General features: G+C 45.0%; 1 protein-coding gene across 1 annotated transcript; it reads right to left on the minus strand.

Moving 5' to 3' along the window:
- Nucleotides 1-982: 982 nt before the first annotated feature.
- On the minus strand, nucleotides 983-19,758 carry LOC141191698 (oocyte zinc finger protein XlCOF7.1-like). The gene is made up of 7 exons (XM_073661639.1): nucleotides 19,696-19,758; nucleotides 11,050-11,199; nucleotides 10,741-10,920; nucleotides 10,534-10,657; nucleotides 10,347-10,450; nucleotides 8,495-8,585; nucleotides 983-4,419 (listed from the first exon to the last, which is right to left on the minus strand). Exons 2-7 carry the CDS (start codon nucleotides 11,125-11,127, stop codon nucleotides 3,413-3,415), a joined length of 1,584 nt encoding a protein of 527 aa, XP_073517740.1. The 5' UTR covers nucleotides 11,128-11,199; nucleotides 19,696-19,758; the 3' UTR covers nucleotides 983-3,412.
- Between the last annotated feature and the right edge of the window lie 3,375 nt (nucleotides 19,759-23,133).

The raw sequence follows: 23,133 nt of genomic DNA on the forward strand, positions 1-23,133 counted from the left end.
TCCACAACGGAAATTTCCGCAGCATGTGCACAGCACATGCGGATTATCATTGGGGAGCATTGCAGACCTTCTACCAAGTGTTTTTTATGCGTTTCCACAGCGGAATTGCCACAGCGGAAACGCTTAAAAAAAGCATCGTGGGCACACAGCCATAAAGTAGAAAGGAGAACTCTTTTCAAAGAGTTGGACAACAAAAAAGGTACATGTGTTGATACATAAACAGGGCAGGGCCGTTTGTCCACAGAAAAAAGGCTTTTTAAGTTTCGGAGAGGGATACCTCACACTCTTTACAAATGGCTATTGTCACCCTGCATACACATTCCTTTCAACAGAACAGCTTCAGTAACAGACAGTATGCCTCTGAAATAAAATATAGAATACTAGAATTTGTACAAATCTGATATTAATGAGACATACATTTTCAGCACTATGGCTAACAGGGATAGAGAAAACATAATTTTTCATAACTGAAACCCCTACCAACGAGCCACAAATCCACAGTAAACAGATAACTGACAACAGCTATGCCAAGTTTACTATCCAAGTAAAGATAAAATCCCGATGGAAAATATGGCGTCAATCTCGAACTTTTGCGATCATCTGGAGAGGAGTTATGAAATAAGTTGGGGATTTCATAAAATCATGAATGGCTGAGACCAGCCCACAACCTGACCCATGTGAGGTCATCATGGGGGAGTGTGTGGATGGGACTCAGGAGTTGATTAAAGATCAAGACGAATTATGATCTATGTTCGTGCAGAGAGATACATTTCAGTGTCTGTATGATTCCCATCCACTGGACTTTCTTCAAACTAAGCACTTTCTTTTCCTAAGGCTGAATCATTCCTGTGATCAGGGTGGTAAGTTTCTTTTGTTTTATTACTTTATTTTATATAACTGTATGCAGTATTGTTTTGTCCCCTTTGTAAAATCTTTGGTTTATTTTTCATAAACACTGTCTCCTTTTGAATTAAATATAACATTTAATAGTTCTGTTCCTTTTATTATTATTATTATTATTATTTATATAACGCCATTGATTCCATGATGCTGTAAATAAGAAGGGGTTACATACAAAATACAGATATCACTTACAGTAAATAAACTAAGAATGATAGACTGGTACAGGGGGAAGAGGACCCTGCCCTTGCGGGCTTACATGCTATAGGATGGGGAAGGAGACGTTAGGTGGGGAGTTGCAGCAGCTCTCGTGGTGGTGATGTGGCAGCATGGGCATTGCAGGTTGTAAGCTTTCTTGAAGAGATGGGTTTTCAGGTTCAGTCTGAAGTATCCGAATGTGACAGATAGTCGGACGTGTTGAGGCACAGAATTCCAGAGGATGGGGGATATTCGGGAGAAGTCTTGGAGGCGATTGGGTGAGGAACGAATGAATAAGTGTGGAGGAGAGAAGGAGGTCTTGAGAGGACCGGAGATTACGTGAGGGAATATATCAGGAGATTTGTTCAGAGCTGTAAGGAGGAAAAAGGTTATGGATGACTTTGTACGTCAGGGTTAGTAGTTTGAACTGGATACGCTGGGCAATTGGGAGCCAGTGAAGAGATTTGCAGAGAGGGGTAGCAGAGAAGTAGCGAGGAGAGAGATAAACTAGTCGGGCAGCAGAGTTAAGGACAGACTGGAGAACTGCGAGAGTGTTAGCAGGTAGGCCACAGAGGTGGATGTTGCAGTAGTCGAGGTGGGAGATGATGAGGGCATGCACAACCAGTTTAGTTTGGATTGAGGGTTGAGGAAAGGACGGATTCTGGAAATATTTTTGAGCTGGAGGCGAGAGGAGGTGGCGAGAGCTTGGATGTGTGGTTTGAAGGACAGCAGAGTCGAGAGTTACAAGGAGGCAGCGGATTTCTGGTACAGGGGAAAGAAAGATGTTATTTATTGTGATAGATAGATTAGATGGGAAAGATATGTGAGATGGAGGAAAGATGATGAGTTCAGTTTTGTTCACATTGAATTTGAGGAAGCGAGAGGAGAAGAAGGAGGATATGGCTGCTAGACATGCTGGGATTCTGGACAGCAGAAAGGTGACATCTGGGCCAGAGAGGTAGATCTGGGTGTCATCAGCATACAGGTGGTACTAGAAACCATAGGACTTTATGAGCTCTCTCAGGTCAAGGGTATAGATGGAGAAGAGTAGGGGTCCTAGGACAGAGCCTTGAGGGGCTCCAACAGAGAGGGGGCGAGGTGAGGAGGTAGTGTGGGAGTGGGAGACACTAAAAGTGCAGTTAGAAAGGTATGAGGTGATCCAGGATAGGGCAAGATCTTTGACACCAAAGGAAGAGAGAATCTGTAGTAGGAGGCAGTGGTCAACTGTGTCGAAGGCAGAGGACAGGTCTAGAAGGAGGAGTATGTAGAATTATCTGTTAGCTTTGGCTGTAAGTAAATCATTAATAATTTTGGTAAGTGCAGTTTCGGTGGAATGGTAGAGACGGAAGCCAGATTGTTGTTTTGTTCTGTAACCGCGCCTCAAAGCCATATGCTATCCAATCGGCCTTATAAACGATTGGTGGTGGCAGCGAGTAGTCTGGGGTTATCGTGGAGCTAGTGGTGATCGTTCGGGGTTACATACACATATTCCATGTTTTGGAATCCAGAGGTGTATCTACCATCCGCTCACTGTTAGTTTTCTGATAACCGGCCTGTTAGTGCAAACAGCCTGTGGCCTCCGCCGTTAATCGTCGGCCAATCGTGTAATTGTCCGGATGATAGGGGGCAGTAGAAAGTTGTTCGCTCAAGAGATCACAGTGGGTGGTTTTGAATGACCTTCCCAGGCTGTAATGTGTAATAAAAAACTAATAGGGTATAAAATAAAATTTTGGGGCGAAAAAAGTTAAATGTGAACTTTTTCCTTCTACATTCCATTAATTCCTGTGAAGAACCTGAAGGGCTAATAAAAATCTTGAATGTGGTTTTGAGCATCTTGTGGATGGCAATTTTTAGAGTGGTGTCACTTTTGGGGTATTTTCTGTAATACAGACCCCTCAAAGTCACTTCAAATGAGAAATCGCTGGTCAACTTTTAATTCTTATAACTTCCTAAGAAAAAATATTTTGTTTCAAAAATTGTGCTGATGTAAAGTAGACATGCGGGAAATGTTATTTATTAACTAGTTTGTGTGACATAATAGCTCTCTGCTTTAAGGGAATAAAAATTTAAAGTTTGAAAATTGATACATTTTCTACATTTTTGCCAAATTTCCATTTTTTTTTCACAAATAAAAGCAAGTCATATTAATCAAATTTTACCACCGTCATGAAGTACAATATGTCACGAACAAACATTCCCAGAATCAGTGAGATCTGTTGAAGTATTCCAGAGTAAAATTTGGCCTGGTCATGAAGGTGAAAACAGGCTCGGGGGTAAAGGGGTTAAAAAGATACAATTTTCGATACAAACATTTCTAATATTCTGAACATGAAAAGGGTTTCTTCCCTGTGTGAGTTCTCTGGTGGTTAACTAAATTTGATTTCTGTGTAAAATATTTCCCACATTCTGAACAGAAAAAAGGCTTCTCCCCTGTGTGAGTTCTTTTGTGTATAGCAAGGACCCATTTATGGTTAAAATTTTTCCCACACTCTGAGCAGGAAAAAGGCTTCTCCCCTGTGTGGGTTCTCTGGTGCTTAACCAAATTTGATTTCTCTGTAAAACATTTCCCACATTCTGAACATGAAAAAGGCTTCTCCCCTGTGTGAATTCTTTTGTGTATAGCAAGAAACGATTTCTGGCTAAAATGTTTCCCACATTCTGAGCAGGAAAAAGGCTTCTCTCCTGTGTGAATTCTCTGGTGCGTAACCAAATTTGATTTCTGGTTAAAACATTTCCCACATTCTGAACATGAAAAAGGCTTCTCCCCTGTGTGAATTCTCTGGTGCGTAACCAAATCAGATTTCTGGTTAAAACATTTCCCACATTCTGAACATGAAAAAGGCTTCTCCCCTGTGTGAATTCTCTGGTGCGTAACCAAATCAGATTTCTGGTTAAAACATTTCCCACATTCTGAACAGGAATAAGGGTTCACTCCTGTGTGAATTCTCTGGTGCCTAACAAGAGCTAATTTCTGGTTAAAACATTTCTCACACTTCGAACAAGAAAATGTATTTTCCACTTTATGATTTTTTGGATGTTTAAAACTATTTCCATATTCTGGACATGAAAATGGCTTGTTTGATTTAGGAGCAGTTTGTTTTTTAATGCTTATTTTGTGACTTTGATTTTTCTTAGTAGTCGGTAATGAATCAGAAGACAGGACCTGTTTCACAGGATCAGATGATTGATCTTTGCTGGGAAGGGATGATGGTATATCTGGAGAAATGGCATTCACTTCAATTGTATCCTGTGGGTTCTCAAGATCATCTGATTTAGAAATTGAAGATGTCAGCTGTCCCTCTGATCTCCTGGTACAGTCATCTGCCAAGAATAAAACCAATTATTATTTTTGAATAATTACACACACCCACACAGACTGGGTAGCATCCAGGTCACTGGTTCAGTCGGGAGACCACAACACACAGGAGGCCTTCTCCCTGCAAACACACAGAACATGTGCCAAACAACGGCCTCCATTTTATATCTTAACCACACCCAGAGGTGAAGTATGTGGGTAGCTAGACCTGCCCATCTCTCCAACTACCCGTAACCCGGTCCCATGTGCACCAAACAGTCCTCTTAGTGCTTACGTGCACTAGAGGAGCATTCCAGGTTCCATCACAGAGGACAGCCATCTCTGTGATACATACCTCCCGTCAACTATGTGTCCGTTAGCCACCTTAAGCATATTGCCCGAAGCTGCCAGATCCAGCCTTGTTCTCCTCTGGTTCAGTCCTCTGTGATCAGCTCCCGGCTTGTGTATTTGGTTCCTGTTGTGACCTCGGCCCGTTTACTGACTACTCTTGTGTCTTCTGATTTTGTACTTTCTCTGCCCTCCTGGTTCTGATCCGGCTACCTGACTATTCTTCTTCCCATCTCACTCCACAGAACAGCAGGTAACACAGTGGCCCAAGCCTAGGTGCCTCTGTGTAAGTCCAGATCCATGTAGAAGGATTAAAGGGTGATTAGCAAGACAATCCCTGGGATGTGGAAAATGGAGTAGATAGCACCAAGCCTGTTTGTGGTGGCCATCTTTTGAGCTGCCAGGTGACCACGAACATTGCCCCCAATACATTGTGTCTGCAAACTATCCCAGCAAGATCTGCATTGGAATAGCTAAATGGCGCTCCTTCCCTTCTTAACCTGCCATGTGCCCAGACAGTAGTGTACAACCGTATATAGGGGATTGTCACATTCAAGAAAAAGTTGGAAAATAATTTGTAAGGTCCATTTGTTTCCTATTATCCTTTGTGAAAAATTCCAAAATTATCACCACATAAAGTGACACACGTCAGTTTTGAAAAATGGGGCCGATTAGGAACAAAAAACTGTCTGCGGGAAGGGGTTAAATCTGAGTATAGACAAGAAATAATCAAACTGAACAGTCTTTGCTAGTAAAAAATGAGTAACTAGTGGTGAAACCTCTCTGGGGTAATTAGAGTCTGGGGCTCGGTGGCTCTTGGCAATCTAAACTATCGTAAGGGACAATATTTTCTATCAGATGAGTTTCAAGAAGAAATATTAGACATTGAAAGAGAACTTTTCATAAGTGCAGAGCTGAGGTGTCTTAAATTTAGCTTACAGATATATCATGGCACAGGTGTAATGTTTATGTAGTTTATCGTTAGCCAAACCAGTGTGGACGTCCTGCCGAGATGTTCCCCTGACTCGCACTTCACAATCAGGATCTCCTGAGAGTGAAGCTGATCGCGAAACGCGAGTCGGGGGAACATCTCGGCAGGACGTCCACACTGGTTTGCTTTATATACTGTACTTATATTTCTTACATGACACTGCCATCTATGCACCAACACTTTGACTAGTGTTGCTGTGTCCTGTGGTCTCCTATGTGCCTCGTATAGCTTTTGTATGAATTCTAGGTATTTGGGCGATACTGGGTGTACTCTTGTATTTTGCGAATGGTATAAATTGTCATCTAATCTCAATACTTATCTGTGATAAGCTATAGTGTACTCTAAAGTTGTTTCTTTATTCTTTCAATAGGTGTTCACCTCTGTTTTAACATCTCCTTTAATACTTTTAATTATACTTGTGTGTTTTATTTGATGTGTAAACTAATACAATTACTATTTTATTTATTTTGTCTCTTATACTCCTTGTCTAGTATAGGAGTTATATCTTGTTAGGAGTGGCGTTCACTACATAGTTTGTCTATAGGCTTCTACCTTCTAAGTACGTTGTCATTTGGCTTTGTAGTTTACAGATCTGGGCAGGTAAGAGTCAGCGTCTTCTAATTTACGTACGTGGATCTTCCTGGTTGTAAGTTCTATAGAAAAGGGCTTTCAATACCAAAAGTCATTTGAACAGTTTTGGGTGGAGGATAACGTTGTGGTCTAGAGGCAAAATGGTGATCACATGATTGTGACACCGCCAGTCTACACCACTGAAAAAGCAGCCACAGCTGGAGACTGAGAAAAATCTGATGTTGGGAATGACAATAGGAAAGGAGGGTGAGGATGCAGTGTCTCAAGCACGTGATCCCTTAGCCCATTCTCCCTGTCTTCTGGTCTTAGGGGATCACGTGCCTGAGACACTGCATCCTCACCCTCCTTTCCTATTGTCATTCCCAACAAGTGGTACACTGATGAAGGTCGTATAGACCAAAACGTGGTTTTGTTTTTTTTCTGCTGTGGACTGCAATTAAAATTATTTTTGGTAAAATTCATTACCTGAGTGCCGAGGTTTCTCTTATATTACACTGTGTTCCAAATTATTATGCAAATAATATTTTCTCAGATTTTCCCAAATTACCTATATGAATTGCAGTCATTGTAATTTTCCAGTCAAATAACTATTAGAGTACAATTGAAAGGTTTTTGTACAAACTGCCTATGATAACAGTATATTTTTAAAAAAATAAAGCACTCAAACTGCACTCAAAATGCATGTTCCAAATTATTATGCACAGCAGAGTTTTCAACCTTTTCATTTTAATAAAGAACAAAAAAATGGTCATTTTTGAAATTATAAGCATTAGCAGGTTATTACACACTGAAATCAAACAGTTTTCAACTCAAAACTTTATTCTAGGTGATGTTACATTTGCACATAGGACCCCTTGTTCGAAAGGAGCTTCTGAACTCTCTCGTCCATTGAATTTGTCAGGTTTTGGATGGTTTCTGCTTTAATTGTTTTGCATGAGGACAGAATACCCTCCCAGAGCTGTTGCTTAGATGTGAACTGCCTCCCGCCATCATAGACACTCCTTTTGATGATGCTCCAGAAGTTCTCAATGGGGTTGAGGTCAGGGGAGCATGGGGGCACACCATAAGTTTGTCCCCTTTTATGCCCATAGCAGCCAGAGATGCAGATGTGTTATGTGCAGCATGAGACGGGGCATTATCATGCATGAAATGTTCTCGATGGTCCAGATGGATGGAGTGGAGGATGGCTGGTTGATGGACACCCCATGCAAACACGGCTACGGTGCTAACAAGGAGGAGGTGGAGTAATGTTTTGGGCTGGAATCATGGGGAGAGAGATTGCCGGCCCTTTTAGGATCCCTGAAGGGGTAAAGATGAACTCCATAATGTATGTGGAGTTTCTCAAACAGCACTTCCTTCCATGGTTCAAGAAGAAGAACCGTGCATTCCGCAGCAAGATCATTTTCATGCATGATAATGCCCCATCTCATGCTGCACATAACACATCTGCATCTCTGGCTGCTATGGGCATAAAAGGGGACAAACTTATGGTGTGGCACCCATGCTCCCCTGACCTCAACCCCATTGAGAACCTCTGGAGCATCATCAAAAGGAGTGTCTATGATGGCTGGAGGCAGTTCACATCTAAGCAACAGCTCTGGGAGGGTATTCTGTCCTCATCCAAAACAATTGAAGCAGAAACCATCCAAAACCTGACAAATTCAATGGACGAGAGAGTTCAGAAGCTCCTTTTGAACAAGGGGTCCTATGTGCAAATGTAACATCACCTAGAATAAAGTTTTGAGTTGAAAACTGTTTGATTTCAGTTTGTAATAACCGGCTAATGCTTATAATTTCAAAAATGACCATTTTTTTGTTCTTTATTAAAATGAAAAGGTTGAAAACTCTGCTGTGCATAATAATTTGGAACATGCATTTTGAGTGCAGTTTGAGTGTTTTATTTTTTTAAAAAATATACTGTTATCATAGGCAGTTTGTACAAAAACCTTTCAATTGTACTCTAATAGTTATTTGACTGGAAAATTACAATGACTGCAATTCATATAGGTAATTTGGGAAAATCTGAGAAAATATTATTTGCATAATAATTTGGAACAGTGTATATGCGGTTTGGACCCTACTCGTGCACCCTGGTCCATTAGTGCTGCATTCTCCACCACTATTACTGAGAAAAATCTGAGACTTCTCAACATTTCATGGTTACTACTCACCTGGGTAGTCATATGCAGATATCTCCTCCTTACACCGCTCATCACCCCTCACATATGTCTCTGTAGTATTAATATGGATCAGATCTTCACCCTGAAAAAAATATCGTAGAAGTCACAGACAGATGGAGAAGTCCCATCTATGATCAGCTCTAATCCTGCCATCTCCACCGTTCTCATTACACAAGTATAAAACATATACCATATTTTTCGGACCATAAGACACACCTTGCTTTTAGAGGAGGAAAATAGAAAAAAAAATGTAAGCAAAAAATGTGGTCATGATGCCCTGTTAAAGGGGAGGGGGTCTGCTGCAGACACCGTCATAGGGGTAATGTCCCCCAATTCTGTTAATATCCCCCATACTGGTATATATGGCCCCCTATATGAGGCACTCATCCCCATCCTGATATGCATGGCACCCCTCTTCCCAATCCTGGTATACATGGCCCCCTTCATCCCTCATCCTGATATGTACGGCCCCCCTCACCCCCATCTTGGTACGTATGGCACCCTTCATACCTCATACTGGTATGTATGGCCCCCCTCATCCCTCTTCCCGGTATGTATTGCACCCTTCATCCCCATCCTGGTATGTATGGCACCCCTCACCCTCATCCTGGTATGTATGGCACCCCTCACCCTCCTCCTGGTATGTAAGGCACCATTCACCCCCATCCTGGTATGTATGGCCCCCCTCATCCTAGTATGCTTGGCACCCCCTGATCCCCGTCACGCTGCACACAAAAAAGAAACAATTATGCTCACCTCCTCTCTCCTCCAGCGCTGCCTCCCACTCTGCTGCCTACAGGGATCTCACTATGTGAGCCGCGCATGGTGTAATTGCCATGCACCCTCACACTGTGAGATGCTGTGACGGAATAGTCACTGCTCCTCATGCCGGAACTGGGTGCGTGGTGAGCAGTGACCATTCACTCTCCTTTATAGAGCACACACAGTACCAACAGCGCGGCTCCTGCTGACCTCGGCGGTCAGTGTGCCCGCTATTAAAGACCATAAATATTTACTACAATCCACTCCCATGGGTTCTAGTGAATATTCATGGTCTTCAATAGCGGGCACACAGACCGCCGGCCACAGCAGGAGCCGCACAGCATGTACTGTGTGCGCGCTATTAAGGTGAGGGAATGGTCACTGCTCCCCACGCACACAGTTCGGGCGTGGGAAGCAGTGACTATTCCGTCAAAGGATCTTACAGTGTGAGGGCGCATGGCAGTTACGCCATGCGCGGCTCACATAGTGAGATCCCTGTAGGCAGCAGAGTGGGAGGCAGCGCTGGAGGAGAGAGGAGGTGAGTATAATTGTTTTTTTTTTGTGTGTGTGTGCAGAGTGACAGGGATCAGGGGGTGCCAAGCATACTAGGATGAGGGGTGCCAAGCATATCAGGAAGAGGGATGAAGGGTGCCATACATACAGGGATGAAGGGTGCCATACATACTAGGAGCTGCGCTGCAGGCACAGTGTGCGCGCTATGAAGGAAAGTGAATATTTACTGCTCCCCATGCCCATGGGCATGGGGAGCAGTGAATATTCATTTTGTTTAGTAGCGGGCACAGTGTAGGCTGCAGAAGGTGGCTGCTGCCTCCTGTGCCCCGCTACTCCGCCGCTGCCGCTCCCCCCACATCCCTCCACCACCCACAGCCACAATATTTATATATATTGGACTATAAGACGCACCCCCCCCCACTTTCCTCCAAAATTTTGGAGGAAAAAAGTGCGTTTTATAGTCCGAAAAATACGGTTTTACTAGTGGATAAAACAAGACTGAACACAAGACTGTCACAACCGTCTACACATCATAGGGGAGATCTCATAACACCTTCTATCCATCTACCTGATGATCCTGAGGAACATTGGGATCTTCTTCATCTTCTTCACAGTCCTGTGGAAGAAGAGGATGGAGACATCTCTCTGGTGTTGTCCTCTTACTGGATTGATCTGTAGGAAACACATACAGGGACTGAATTCATTCTTTACATACAGATAATTATAGGCCGTGTGTATTTAGTCCTGTCTATTACCTGGTGATGTGAGGGGCTGGGGAACCTCCATCATGACGTCCTTGTACAGATCTTTGTGTCCTTCTAAATACTTCCACTCCTTCAAGGAGAAATAGACAGCGACATCCTGACACCTTATAGGAACCTGACACATACAATGATACCGTCATCCCCTCGATCCCTTCATAGCGTTACTGTATAATGTCCCAGCATTCCCAGCAGTGTCACCTCTCCAGTCATCAGCTCAATCATCTTGTAGGTGAGTTCTAGGATCTTCTGGTCATTGATGTCCTCATGCATCAGGTGGTGAGATGGAGGCCCTGTGATTGGACTCTTGGGTCTTCCCCATCCCTCAGACACAGGGTCCTGACAGCGTTCACTAGAGGTCTTCTTCACTACTGTGTAATCCTGGTTATGGAGAGACACATTAATAAATCTCACTACAGACATTTCCAGAGTCCTCACCTCTCCAGTTCTGTCCATCTGTTATTCCCATAGATAAGAATGATGTAATGTGACGTCATCAGAATCTCTCACCTCTCCAGTAAGCCGGAAGAGGATCTCTAGGGTGAGGTGTAATATCCTCTCCGCCATCTTGTCTCTGTCCATGTCCATCTTTGATGGGTAAATCAGGAAAATTATCTTATATAGACGATCTTCACTGAGAGGATCTGATATTGTAGAGACCTGAATGAGAAGATGAGCCGATGTAACATCATAAAAATCTTGTGCAATAATACAATTAATGGAGACAATAAGGGGAAACATGAGGAGATTTTTGATTTTACAGTATTTAGTTGTCTTCTTTACACCTACCAATAAACCTATATATTTTAGGCCACAGACAACAAGCAGTTTCTTCCTCGGAGTCTGCAGCTGAATACGTTTCTCATAGACTCATCGTCCATAATGCTAATTCTCATCTCATTTACCGACACTGGAATCGGCATTAGCAATACTGCAGGAGAGATTCATTACACGTGACATGAGAAATAACTACTTCATGATGAAGACTAAACATATTTGGCCAGAGTCCGTCACTGACTAGATCACCACTGGCCGTCTATATGAATGTTTCCCGTCTTCCCCGGACTGTAATCTCCTATCACGTTAGATCTCATGCCTGATTTAGACACAGAAGTTTGAGGCTTTTATAAAAGCTTTTTTGTTTCCACAAACTCTGTGGACATAAATTATTTGATACCAAGCTCTCCATGTACAGTGTTTTATGTGGTTTATTTCTGGCCTTCTATATTACAAGAAAAACACCGGAAAAAAGCAAATATTAAATTGTTTCAAAAGAAAATTGGCACCAACAATTCTTGCAAAAAGAAAAAAACATGCAAAAAAGCATAAAACACATTTTGCCATTTTTCAACACTGTAACATTGTTAAAAAAAAAAAAAAGTTCTTTTGGGCACCAGAACATAGATGTACACCACAGAGATGGCACAGGGGCGTCTGCAACAAAACCCTGGCAGTTGAACCACTTGCTGTTGTCATGAGCAAACATGGAATCTAAGACGGTTTAACAGAGTTCGGCTGAATGCCCCTCCTCCCCCAAGTACTCAATAGTATGGGGCTGTCTAGTTACTACGATACTGTAATGCCTAATAATGGTGTCAGGGCCTGCAATGTACGAAAGTCTATTAGGCTGGGCCATAGGCAGCATCAAATAAGTTACATTTTAACATCCTCCAAATACAATAGACTAAAGTTGTATGAAAGCATTGATTTTGGGGGGTTTGGTCGACTATATAATGTATTTGGGGGCCTCCCGACCGATGACGTCAGAGCACAGAAAGATCTGGCATCCTGAATTTCAGACGTTAATCCGCTTGTTCTTCCTGTAGATAATCCTCCGCTATAGGAGTCTGGAGGCGACTATCTCATACTGACCACAGAAAAGCTTGAATATTTGTGTGTGTGGGGGCGTCGGGAGAGATAGAGGTCTGCCAAATGACTGTTCAGCCAACACTTATCTCATGTGTATGGGGCCGTGAGTATTACACTGACATGCAGTGATAATACACCGCACTACAGTAGTACAGTGCATCATCTGAGCAATCAGAGGTTGAATATATTCTCTTTCTTTCTTCCCCTGAAGCCCCCTCACCCCCTCCCTTATCCACCTTTTGTCCCAAGACAAGAACTAGCAATCGATAACTGTTACGTGTAACTGTTGAAGCTTGCTTCCCGAGATTCAAAAGGAAATCTATCGTCAAGCTGGCACCGATACAGAATACTGACTATTGTAAGTTCCATAATTCGAATGATGATGGGACCTATATTTTCAGTGGCAGGGTTAGCCAAGGAACATATACATATTTTCTCATTACTGAAAACCCCTCCGTGGAGCTGTAACGCAAAAGCACCAGAATAACGGGTCGCAATTAAGCCATGTCTGGTCCCTAAAAAAAGGTAAAATCATAACGGAAAATATGGCATTGCTTGCAAGCTTCTGTGATCAACGAGCGATAAGTTATCGTAGAAGTTAGCGTTTTTAATAAAAACATGAAGGGTAGAGCCCAGCCCCTGTGATGTCAGCACATGAGGGGTGTGGGCAGGTCTCTCCCTTCAGCATAAGATAGTCTGCTGAGGATAGAAGAGGACTCATTGCCGGGGGGGGTATAGATACTATAAGCAAAGGGTCATGTTCGATAACGTCCAAAGCAAAATCGGGGAGCCCCTCCTCCACCTATGCTGATTTGTCCCTGCGAAATGTATAGAGTAAGTTTCTTCTTTAATCCTTATTATTTTGTGTAACTGCGAAATGTATTGAATGTCTCTTTTGTAAAATCCTTGTATATATATTTTCTAAACACTGCCTCCCTTTTGGATTAAATATAACATTTAATAGTTCTGTTTCTTTTGTCCTGTAATCATTCCCTCCCCCGAAGCCATACGCTACCAGAATGCAGGCGTTCGTCCAGGCCTGTATTATATTTCAAATCTGGACGGTGGTGGCAGCAAATAATAATAATAATCGGGCTATCGTGAAGCTGACAGTGACCATACAGAGGGCGTAAACACCTATTCCATGTGTTGGAATCCAGAGGTGTGACGCCATACGCTCACTGGTAGCTTGCCGATACCCAAGTAGTGAGTAGTCTGGATGATGTGCTCGCGATTCCGGACGAAATCCGTGACACAGTGACGGCACGGTGAGATATTGTGTGGCCTCCCCGGTGTCGTCTCTGTGGAATACCTGACAAATTGGTGGCAAGCGGTGGGATATTACAGACCATCAGTGGCTGGATTGAGCAATCACTGCTGTCACTGAAAACTTGCACGGTTCTTGAAAGAATTCTGTGCAGAGTTTAAAGAAATCAGACTCAGTGTTTTAATATTTTTTATCTGGGACATAACGGTACGTATAGCAGTTGCATCCCCTTCCCTTCTCTTGTTTTTCTGTCCTATCTTTTATTTGGCAATAACTACACGTGAAGAGCCCTGGTTATACCCAGCATTCAAAGGCCACACTCACTGCCCTCTGTGAGCGGAGACAGATTAACCCCACGGGCAAAAAGAGGGCCCAAATGATTGCTGAACTGTTGCAAGGTGCTGCAGAGCCTGTCCGAAAGCAGAGCCCTGATGATGTCGTGGCCAGCCAAGGCTCAGATGGCGCTGCTGCAGGGGTCCCACCTGTGATTGCCAGCCAGACTTGCAGCCAGGGTAGTGTGGACCCCCACCTGCACATGGCCATGGAGCAGCTCGCTGCAGACGACCGTGATGGACGACTGCAGCTGATTCTGAAATTCCAGAAGCAAGAGGCTGAGAGAGCTGAGCGCCAGGCCCAAGCTGAGCGAGAGCAGTGAAAGTACCAGCTGGAGCTAGCCCGGCTGCAGAAGGAGCCACCCTCCACACAGACCAGCGAGTCCAACAGTGCCAGCCGTTTTAAACTCCGTCCTGAGCATTTCCCTGTTATGGAAAAGGATGGGGACTTGGCCATATTTCTACGAGGGTTTGAAAAATCCTGCAGACAGTATCAGCTGCCTGCCGACCAGTGGGCAAGGTACTTAACCCCAGGGCTCAGAGGAAAAGCTCTGGAGGTGTTTGCTTCTTTCCCTCGAAAACAAGATGGAGCCTATGAGGCCATCAAGCAGGCCCTGATAAAAAAGTACCAGCTGACTCCGGAGGTTTACAGGAAAAAGTTCAGAGCCCTCCAATGTGGACCACATGATAGCTACAGTGATGTGGTGGATGGGCTCAGAACAAACTTTGAGCAGTGGGTCCAAGGACTGTCAGTCACCACCTTCTAGGACCTGAAGGATCTGATGGTGAAGGACCTGTTTCTTCATCTTTGCCCTGTGGAGGTGAGACAGTTTGTGCTGGACCGGGAGCCAAAGCACCCCAGATTACGGATGGCTATGAGGCCAGCCGCACATCAGAGGTGCGGAAGTCAGCTGCCGCCATCTGGAAAGGGGGTAAGCCTATAACCACCCCCAGTGTTCCAGCCAGCCGGCCCTCAGCGGGTTCTGCCCCATCTTCCAGCACCTGGACTACATTTGACTCGCGTAAGTGCTATACTTGTGACCAAACGGGTCACATCTGCCTTGTCTGCCCAGAGAGGCAGAACAGGGACACCACATCTGAGGCCCCAGGGCCTACTGCAGCCATTCTTTTTGTGGGTGGGAAGGTTGGCCAGGCCCAGGAGAACTTACAACCTGTTACTGTGGGCAACACAGTTACTGTTAGCCTTAAGGACACTGGCGCAGAACGTACCCTCATCCGCCCTGAGTTCGTGTTACCAGAGGAACTCATTCCTGGGAAGACCCTGACTGTCACCGGGTTTGGGGGTGTTCGCCGTCACATACCGATGGCCTGAGTTTTCCAGGACTGGGGTGCGGGAAGGGGGTTAAGGGAAGTGGGGGTGTCGGAGAATCTCCCCACTAATGTGCTATTGGGAATTGATCTGGAACGGGGTGATGCTGCTCAGGATCCCCTAAAACGAACCAGCATAAGTGCTAAGGGCAAGGGGAAAATGCACGGACACCAGGTCATCCCGTACGGGTGACCAGTGTCAAGCCAGATAGTGACAGGGTCAATGGTAGATGCCCCATGACTAGCATGGCTCCACACGTAATGGGAAGAGATGGGGAGAAACACGGGGTCATAGGTAAAGGGGTCCCATGTCGCCAACCAGTGTCGTGATGGGCTGTGACATGGCCGGTCGTAGCTTCCCCCTAGTGAGCAAGGCTCCCGAGGTAAAAATGATGGCAAAAAGGGTAGGTCCCATAAACGGGCAAGGTAAAAGAGAGGTGTGCCCCTCTGTCTGTCAGGAGTATGAGAGGGAGGTACCCATAGCCTTTCAGAGGTGTGGGGAAAAGGTATCCCAAACCGGTGAGGGTGATTGGAAAGCTAAATCCCCAGTCGGTCAGGGTGGTGTGCAAGTTGGGTCCACGGCTTGTCGGATCAGCAGGATGTGTGGGCCAGCAGGTGGACTTAAAGGGGCAATCTGTAAATCAGCCCCCTAGGCCACCTCAAAGAGGGGGGATGTCAGGGAAATATTGATAAATACTGAATATATTCTTTCTTTCCCTGAAGCCCCCACGCTTATCCACCTTTTTAAAATTTTAAAAACATTTTTCAAGCTGTTGTTATAAAGTATTCTAATTTACTGAGATAATGACTGTTGTGTTTTCATTGGCTATAAGCCATAATAATCAACATTAACAGAAATAAACACTTGAAATAGATCACTCTGTGTGTAATGACTCTATATAATATAGGAGTTTCACTTTTTGTATTGAAGAACTGAAATAAATTAACTTTTTGATGATATTCTAATTTAGTGAGCTGCATCTGTATGTTGGTAGTGTTACAGGTCGTTGCAGTGGCCTGTGATTTGGTGTTTTATCTATCCCTGCTTTATGACGTGTACATGGTGCCTACAGAGCGTATAACTTATAATATCAGAATCAGGCTGGCAGATAGCAAGGGTACTGGATACGCCCTTTGCCAGAGAAGAGACGGGCTATAGACCGTTCTCTGATAGATATCCAGGATTGAAAGTGTTTAGAGTTAATATTCACAGCAGAATGATATTGAAAAGTCCAATAGATGCTTGTTGGAGAGATATCATCAGAAGCCATTTGTACGAACAACAGTACATACCTTTACGGTGCCTGGAGATTGCTAAAGGCCGGGGAAGGTGGGGGAAAAGAGTAAGGTGTGACGCTCTTGTATTGGGTTTTGAAGTGATAAGATTAACCACATCATATTTAAAGTCACTTTGAGGGGTCTTTATGACAGAAAATACCCAAAAGTGACACCATTGTAAAAACTGCACCCCTCAAGGTGCTCAAAACCACATTCAAGAACTTTATTAACCCTTCAGGTGCTTCACAGGAATTTTTGGAATGTGGAAGAAAAAAATGAACATTTAACTTTTTTCACAAAAATGTTACTTTAGACCCAATTTTTTTTTATTTTCGCAGGGGTAACTTTTTGAATGTAAAATTTGCTTGAATAATTAGCGGACGCCATGTTGCATTTGGGGAGCCCCTGATGTGCCTAAACAGTGGAAACCCCCAACAAGTGACACCATTTTGGAAACTAGACCCCTCAGGGAACTTATCTAGATGTGTGGTGAGCACCTTGAACCTCCAGGTGCTTCACAGAAGTTTATAAAATTGAGCCATAAAAATAAAATTTTCACATTTTTCCCACAAAAATGTTTTTCAGCCCCCACTTTCGCATTTTCAGAAGGGTAACAGGAGAAATTGCACCATGCAGTTTGTTGTGCAATTTCTCCTGAGTAAGCAGATAACCCATAGGCGATCGCACCCGCACAGCCTGTGTGCGCGCGCGATCGCAATGACGTACTAATAAGGGTCAGGCTCTTAAAGCCCAGGGCACTGACGCGTATTAGTACGTCATGGGCTGTAAAGGGGTTAAATATCTCACTTCATCCAAAACCCCTCCCCAGAGTAGGAGACCCATTCCCATAGGTAAATTGTTATAGGATATAAAGAATGGAGTCTAATATAAGAAAAGAATACAACTACGACTTGATAAAGACCCACACCGGGTTGAAACGTTGTTTATGGAATGGTGGAATTAACACTACTTTTGCAATTGAACACCCTGGCATGCATGGATGCTGTCTTCTTTTCTTACATGCCATTGTACTCCCATGTGGGTTCCTTGTGGACTATAGACATACGTCCTTCACAGTGAGTGCTGTCGACCACTACTCTTTTCTGGTTATAGAATGGAGCCTATCTACAATAATGTACTGCGCCTGCGCTACTTCTCATCTGCCGCGACACTCGTACCCGAGACTGAGCATGCCCGTAGTTATGCGCTCCATGCCGGAGCGCATCTAGGATCATTGTCCGTGGTTGCGCATGTCCGAACACGTGCATTCCATGCCAGAGCATGGTCCTTAATACCCCCCACATCACTTATGCAGGTGGTATACTTGATCCCACCATGGATATTTTAGCCAGAAAGTTTCCATTTGCCTATTAGAGGATTTATCCACACCACAGGTGGTTCACATTGGATTTTTCATTGCATTGTTCTTTCAGGTTTCATTCCTGGGCTTTACATGCTCATGTGTGGTTTTCTATAAGGCTAAGTGCCCACGATGCAGAAATGCTGCGGAACGTTTCTGCATCTCCCTGGCAGAAAAAACTCATGCGGATTTTACATGCGCTTTTCATGCCAGGTAGAAGCATTTGTGAAGCGTTTTTGCATGCATTTCTGCATGCGGGTTATCAAGCGCTTTTCCAAGCAATTTTAGCATCACTTGGAAAGTGCTTGACAACTTAGTCACACTATATAAACCCATGCAACCGGCATGGAATTATGTTGTGTGACCAAGTTACAATGCTGCAAATGCAGCATCAATGGTAAAAAAAAAAGAACAAAAATGTTGAAAAATAAAAAAAAAACAATTATACTCACCTTCCGACGGCCCCCGGTCTCCTTCGGCGGCTCGCGGTGGTGTAAAAGGACCTTCCATGACGTCATTTAGTCATGCGACAGGTCACGCGACCGCGAAAGATCCTTTTACCACCGCGAGCAGCCGAAGAGCAAGCAGCACCGCCGGGAGCAGACAGGGAGCCATCAGAAGGTAAGTATATGTTTATTTTTTAACTACAGGTACTATGGTACCCGGGTCTGGCGGAGACCCGGGTAACATGTAGTAATGCGGATCTTATGCGATTCAATGCAAGTCAATGTCAATGGCAGCAATTTCGCAGCGAAATCGCACTAGAATTGGTCTTGCTGAGGTTTTTACTGCAATGCAAATTCGCAGCGGAAATTTCCGCATGATGTGCACAGTACATGCGGATTTACATTGCAGTACATGGCAGACCTATTACAAGCGATTTTAATCCGTTTTTGCAGCGAAAATACGCCGCAAAAGCGCATTAAAATCGCTTTTTGTGCACATAGCCTCACACCAGCTATTTTCTTAATCTCTTGTGTGGCATCTTTCCATGTACACACCTTTGTGATATGTGGCATACATCTATTTATATTTGAGGGTATTACAGGATGATGGCTACTATACTAACTGTTTTTATCTAATCAACGTGACTATCTATGTTAATATCCTCATATGGGACCCAGTGACAAATACATTTATATTTATGTTCTTTTTACATTTTGTATTATTGTTGCTGTATTTAAGTCTACTCACGTTAGCACCTGTACTCTAATGGGTTTGGTATTATCCCGAATATATATTTAGAGTTCGAGCTTTTTCTTTTGGGCCTGTTTGACTGTTTTAATTGTTTTTATATGGTCCTTGTCTATCTATATAACGTGTCAATAAAGATGACCGATTTTTCGCAAGACGCACCGGACCATAGGCTGCACCTAGGTTTTAGAAGAGGAAAATAGAAAAAAAACATTTAAGCGAAAAATGTGGTCATGATGCACTGTTAAGGGGAAGAGGGTCTGCTGCTGACCCTGTTATAGAGGTAATGTCACCCAATTCTGTTAATATCCACCATCCTGGTATATATGGCTTCCTGTTAAAAGTGGCTCCCACCCCCATCCTGGTATGCATCGCCCCCTCATCCCCATCCTGATATGCATGGCACCCCAATCCCCCATCCTGATATGCATGGCACCCCTCACCCCCATGCTGGAATGCATGGCCCCCTCATCCCCATCCTGATATGCATGGGACCCCAATCCCCCATCCTGGTATACAGTACAGACCTCTTGAAGCTCATCAAGAGAATGCCAAAAGCAGACATCAAAGCAAAAGGTGGCTACTTTGAAGAACCTAGAATATAAGACATATTTTCAGTTGTTTCACACTTTTTTGTTAAGTATATAATTCCACATGTGTTAATTCATAGTTTTGATGCCTTCAGTGAGAATGTACAATTTTCATAGTCATGAAAATACAGAAAAAATCTTTAACTGAGGTGTGTCCAAACTTTTGATCTGTACTGTACATGGCACCCCTCACCCCCATCCTGATATGCATGGCACCCCTCATCCCCCATCCTGGTATGCATGGAACCCCTCATCCCTATCCTGGTATGCATGGCACCCCTCATCCCCATCCTGGTATGCATGGCACCCCTCATCCCATCCTGGTATGCATGGCATCCCTCATCCCCATCCTGGTATACATGGCACCCCTCATCCTGGTATGCATGGCACCCCTCATCCCCATCCTGGTATGCATGGCACCCCTCATCCCATCCTGGTATGCATGGCACCCCTCATCCCCATCCTGGTATGCATGGCACCCCTCATCCTGGTATGCATGGCACCCCTCATCCTGGTATGCATGGCACCCCTCATCCCCCATCCTGGTATGCATGGCACCCAAATACCCCATCCTGGTATGCATGGCACCCCTCATCCCCCATCCTGGTATGCATGGCACCCCTCATCCTGGTATGCATGGCACCGCCATCCCTAATATGCTGCACATAAAAAAATAAACAATTCTACTCACCTTCCCTCTGCTCCAGCGCTGCGTCCCGTTCTACTGCCAGCACTGATCTCACTGTGTGAGCCGTGCATGACATCACTGCCATGCGCCCTCACACGGTGAGATGAGCTGCCGTAATAGTCACTGCTCCCAACGCCGGGACTATTGGCATGGAGAGCAGTGACTATTCACTTTCCTTAATAGTGGGCGCACACCGTAGCTGTAGCCGTGACTCCTGTTGCGGCTCGGCGATAACATGTGCATGCTATTAAAGAGAATGAAGATTCACTGTTCCCCAGGCACATGGGAGTGGAGAGTAATGCACATTCATGCTACTTAATAGCGGGCACACGTGACCGCTGAGCCATAACAGGAGCCGCGGATGTAGCTACACTGTGCGCTCTATTAAGGAGAATGAATATGAATATTTACTTCTACCCACGGCCATGGGCGTGGGGAGCAGTGAATATTCATTTTCTTTAGCAGAGGGGACAGTGCAGGCTGCAGCAGGCGGCTCCAGCCTCCTGTGCCCCCCTCTGCCACTGCCGATCCCCCACACGCCCCACCATCCACAGCCACAGTATATAGCACATTCGGACTATAAGATGCACCCCACATTTTCCTCCAAAAATTTGGAGAAAAAAAGAGCATCTTATAGTCCGAAAAATATGGTATACCTTTATATGTGTTCCTCTGCATTACTGCTTCTATTATTACCATGTCCATTTATTTATTTTCATCCCCTCCTGCTGTCTGATGAAACTTTCTGTATTCTTGTTTTGAATTACCTTTCAATAAAGATTTAAATAATTTTCTATTATTATGTATATTGTTTGTGGTTAAACTTCTTTCTTGTGAATTGGTGATATATCTAAACCATACCCCAGTATATGGATGCACCACTTATGCTCATCCCTGAATATTGTGGTTTCCTCCCACCAGTTCAGGGATAGCTTAGCATACGAGGGGGCACAGGGGTTCCCCATCGCAGTACCCCTGAGCTGGAGGAAGTACTGCCTATCAATAAGAAAGAAGTTATGAGTAAGAGTGAATTTTAGAAGATCCTCCATGAAGTCATTATGTCTGCTACACTGTACTGATCTCGATTTAAAGAAACGTCTTACCCCTCTGATACCATGCCGTATATTACTGTACAAAGCCTCGATATCTAGTAAGGCCGGCTGCTCCCCTACACGCATGTATACATGCTCGAGGGTATACATGGAAGGGAGCAGGCAAAGGGAAAACCAACTCCAGAGGGATTATTCCAACTGCAGGACCACAGGCGGTACTGTGGGGGCATCATACATACTGCATAAGGGGCATAATGGGGGCATCATACATATTGCATAAGGGACATAATGGGGGCATCATACATACTGCATAAGGGGTACAATGGGGGCATTACACTATGTGGGGGCATCATACATACTACATAAGGGGCATTGCACTGTGTGGGGGCATCATACATACTGCATAAGGGGCATCATACATACTGCATAAGTGGTATAATGGGGGCATTACACTATGTGGGGGCATCATACATACTACATAAGGGGCATAATGGGGGCATTACACTGTGTGGGGGCATCATACATACTGCATAAGGGGCATAATGGGGGCATCACACTGTGTGGGGGCATCATACATCCTGCATAAGGGGCATAATGGGGGCATTACACTGTGGGGGGCATCATACATACTGTATAAGGGGTATAATGGGGGCATTACACTGTGGGGGTCCTGTACTCTGAGAACAATACGTTTCCTCCCTTCCTGTCTCCATAGTTGGGTCGTATGTATCTATTACAGGAAACAGAACAGAAACCTTATGATTCTTATAAAGGGGCAACACAAGACCCCAAAAGAGCCTCCGTGCTGAAGGGGTTAATGCCCCCTGCGCCCAGTAATGGGGTCTCCACATACCTCCACCTGCAGAGCCGCCACCACATATATGGCTGTTGTGTGCGAACAGGACCTGTGATGAGGTCACAGGAGGGGCGGAGTCAGGGGTCACATGATCAGGGGCCTCAGTGGATGCAGGACTCTGCTGTGCTGGTTGTCATGGTGCTGGATGAGCTGAAGTTTATGTGTGGGGTCAGGAGGGGTTTACAGTGTGGATGTAGCAGAGCCGCGTGTGTACTAGGTGTATGGAGCAGAGCCGCGCGTGTACGAGGTGTACGGAGCAGAGCCGCGCGTGTACGAGGTGTACGGAGCAGAGCCGGGCGTGTACGAGGTGTACGGAGCAGAGCCGTGTGTACGGAGCAGAGCCGCGTGTGTACGAGGTGTACGGAGCAGAGCCGCATGTGTACGAGGTGTACGGAGCAGAGCCGCGCGTGTACGAGGTGTACGGAGCAGAGCCGCGCGTGTACGAGGTGTACGGAGCAGAGCCGTGTGTACGGAGCAGAGCCGCGTGTGTACGAGGTGTACGGAGCAGAGCCGCATGTGTACGAGGTGTACGGAGCAGAGCCGCGCGTGTACGAGGCGTACGGAGCAGAGCCGCGCGTGTACGAGGCGTACGGAGCAGAGCCGCGCGTGTACGAGGCGTACGGAGCAGAGCCGCACGTGTACGAGGTGTACGGAGCAGAGCCACGCGTGTACGAGGCGTACTGAGCGGAGCCGTGTGTGTACGAGGCGTACGGAGCGGAGCCGCGCGTGTACGAGGTGTACAGAGCGGAGCCGCGCGTGTACGAGGTGTACGGAGCGGA

The sequence above is a fragment of the Phyllobates terribilis genome, unplaced genomic scaffold (genome assembly GCF_046119375.1).
Source record: "Phyllobates terribilis strain yellow unplaced genomic scaffold, ASM4611937v1 Scaffold_51__1_contigs__length_9155689, whole genome shotgun sequence".
NCBI lineage: Eukaryota > Metazoa > Chordata > Amphibia > Anura > Dendrobatidae > Phyllobates > Phyllobates terribilis.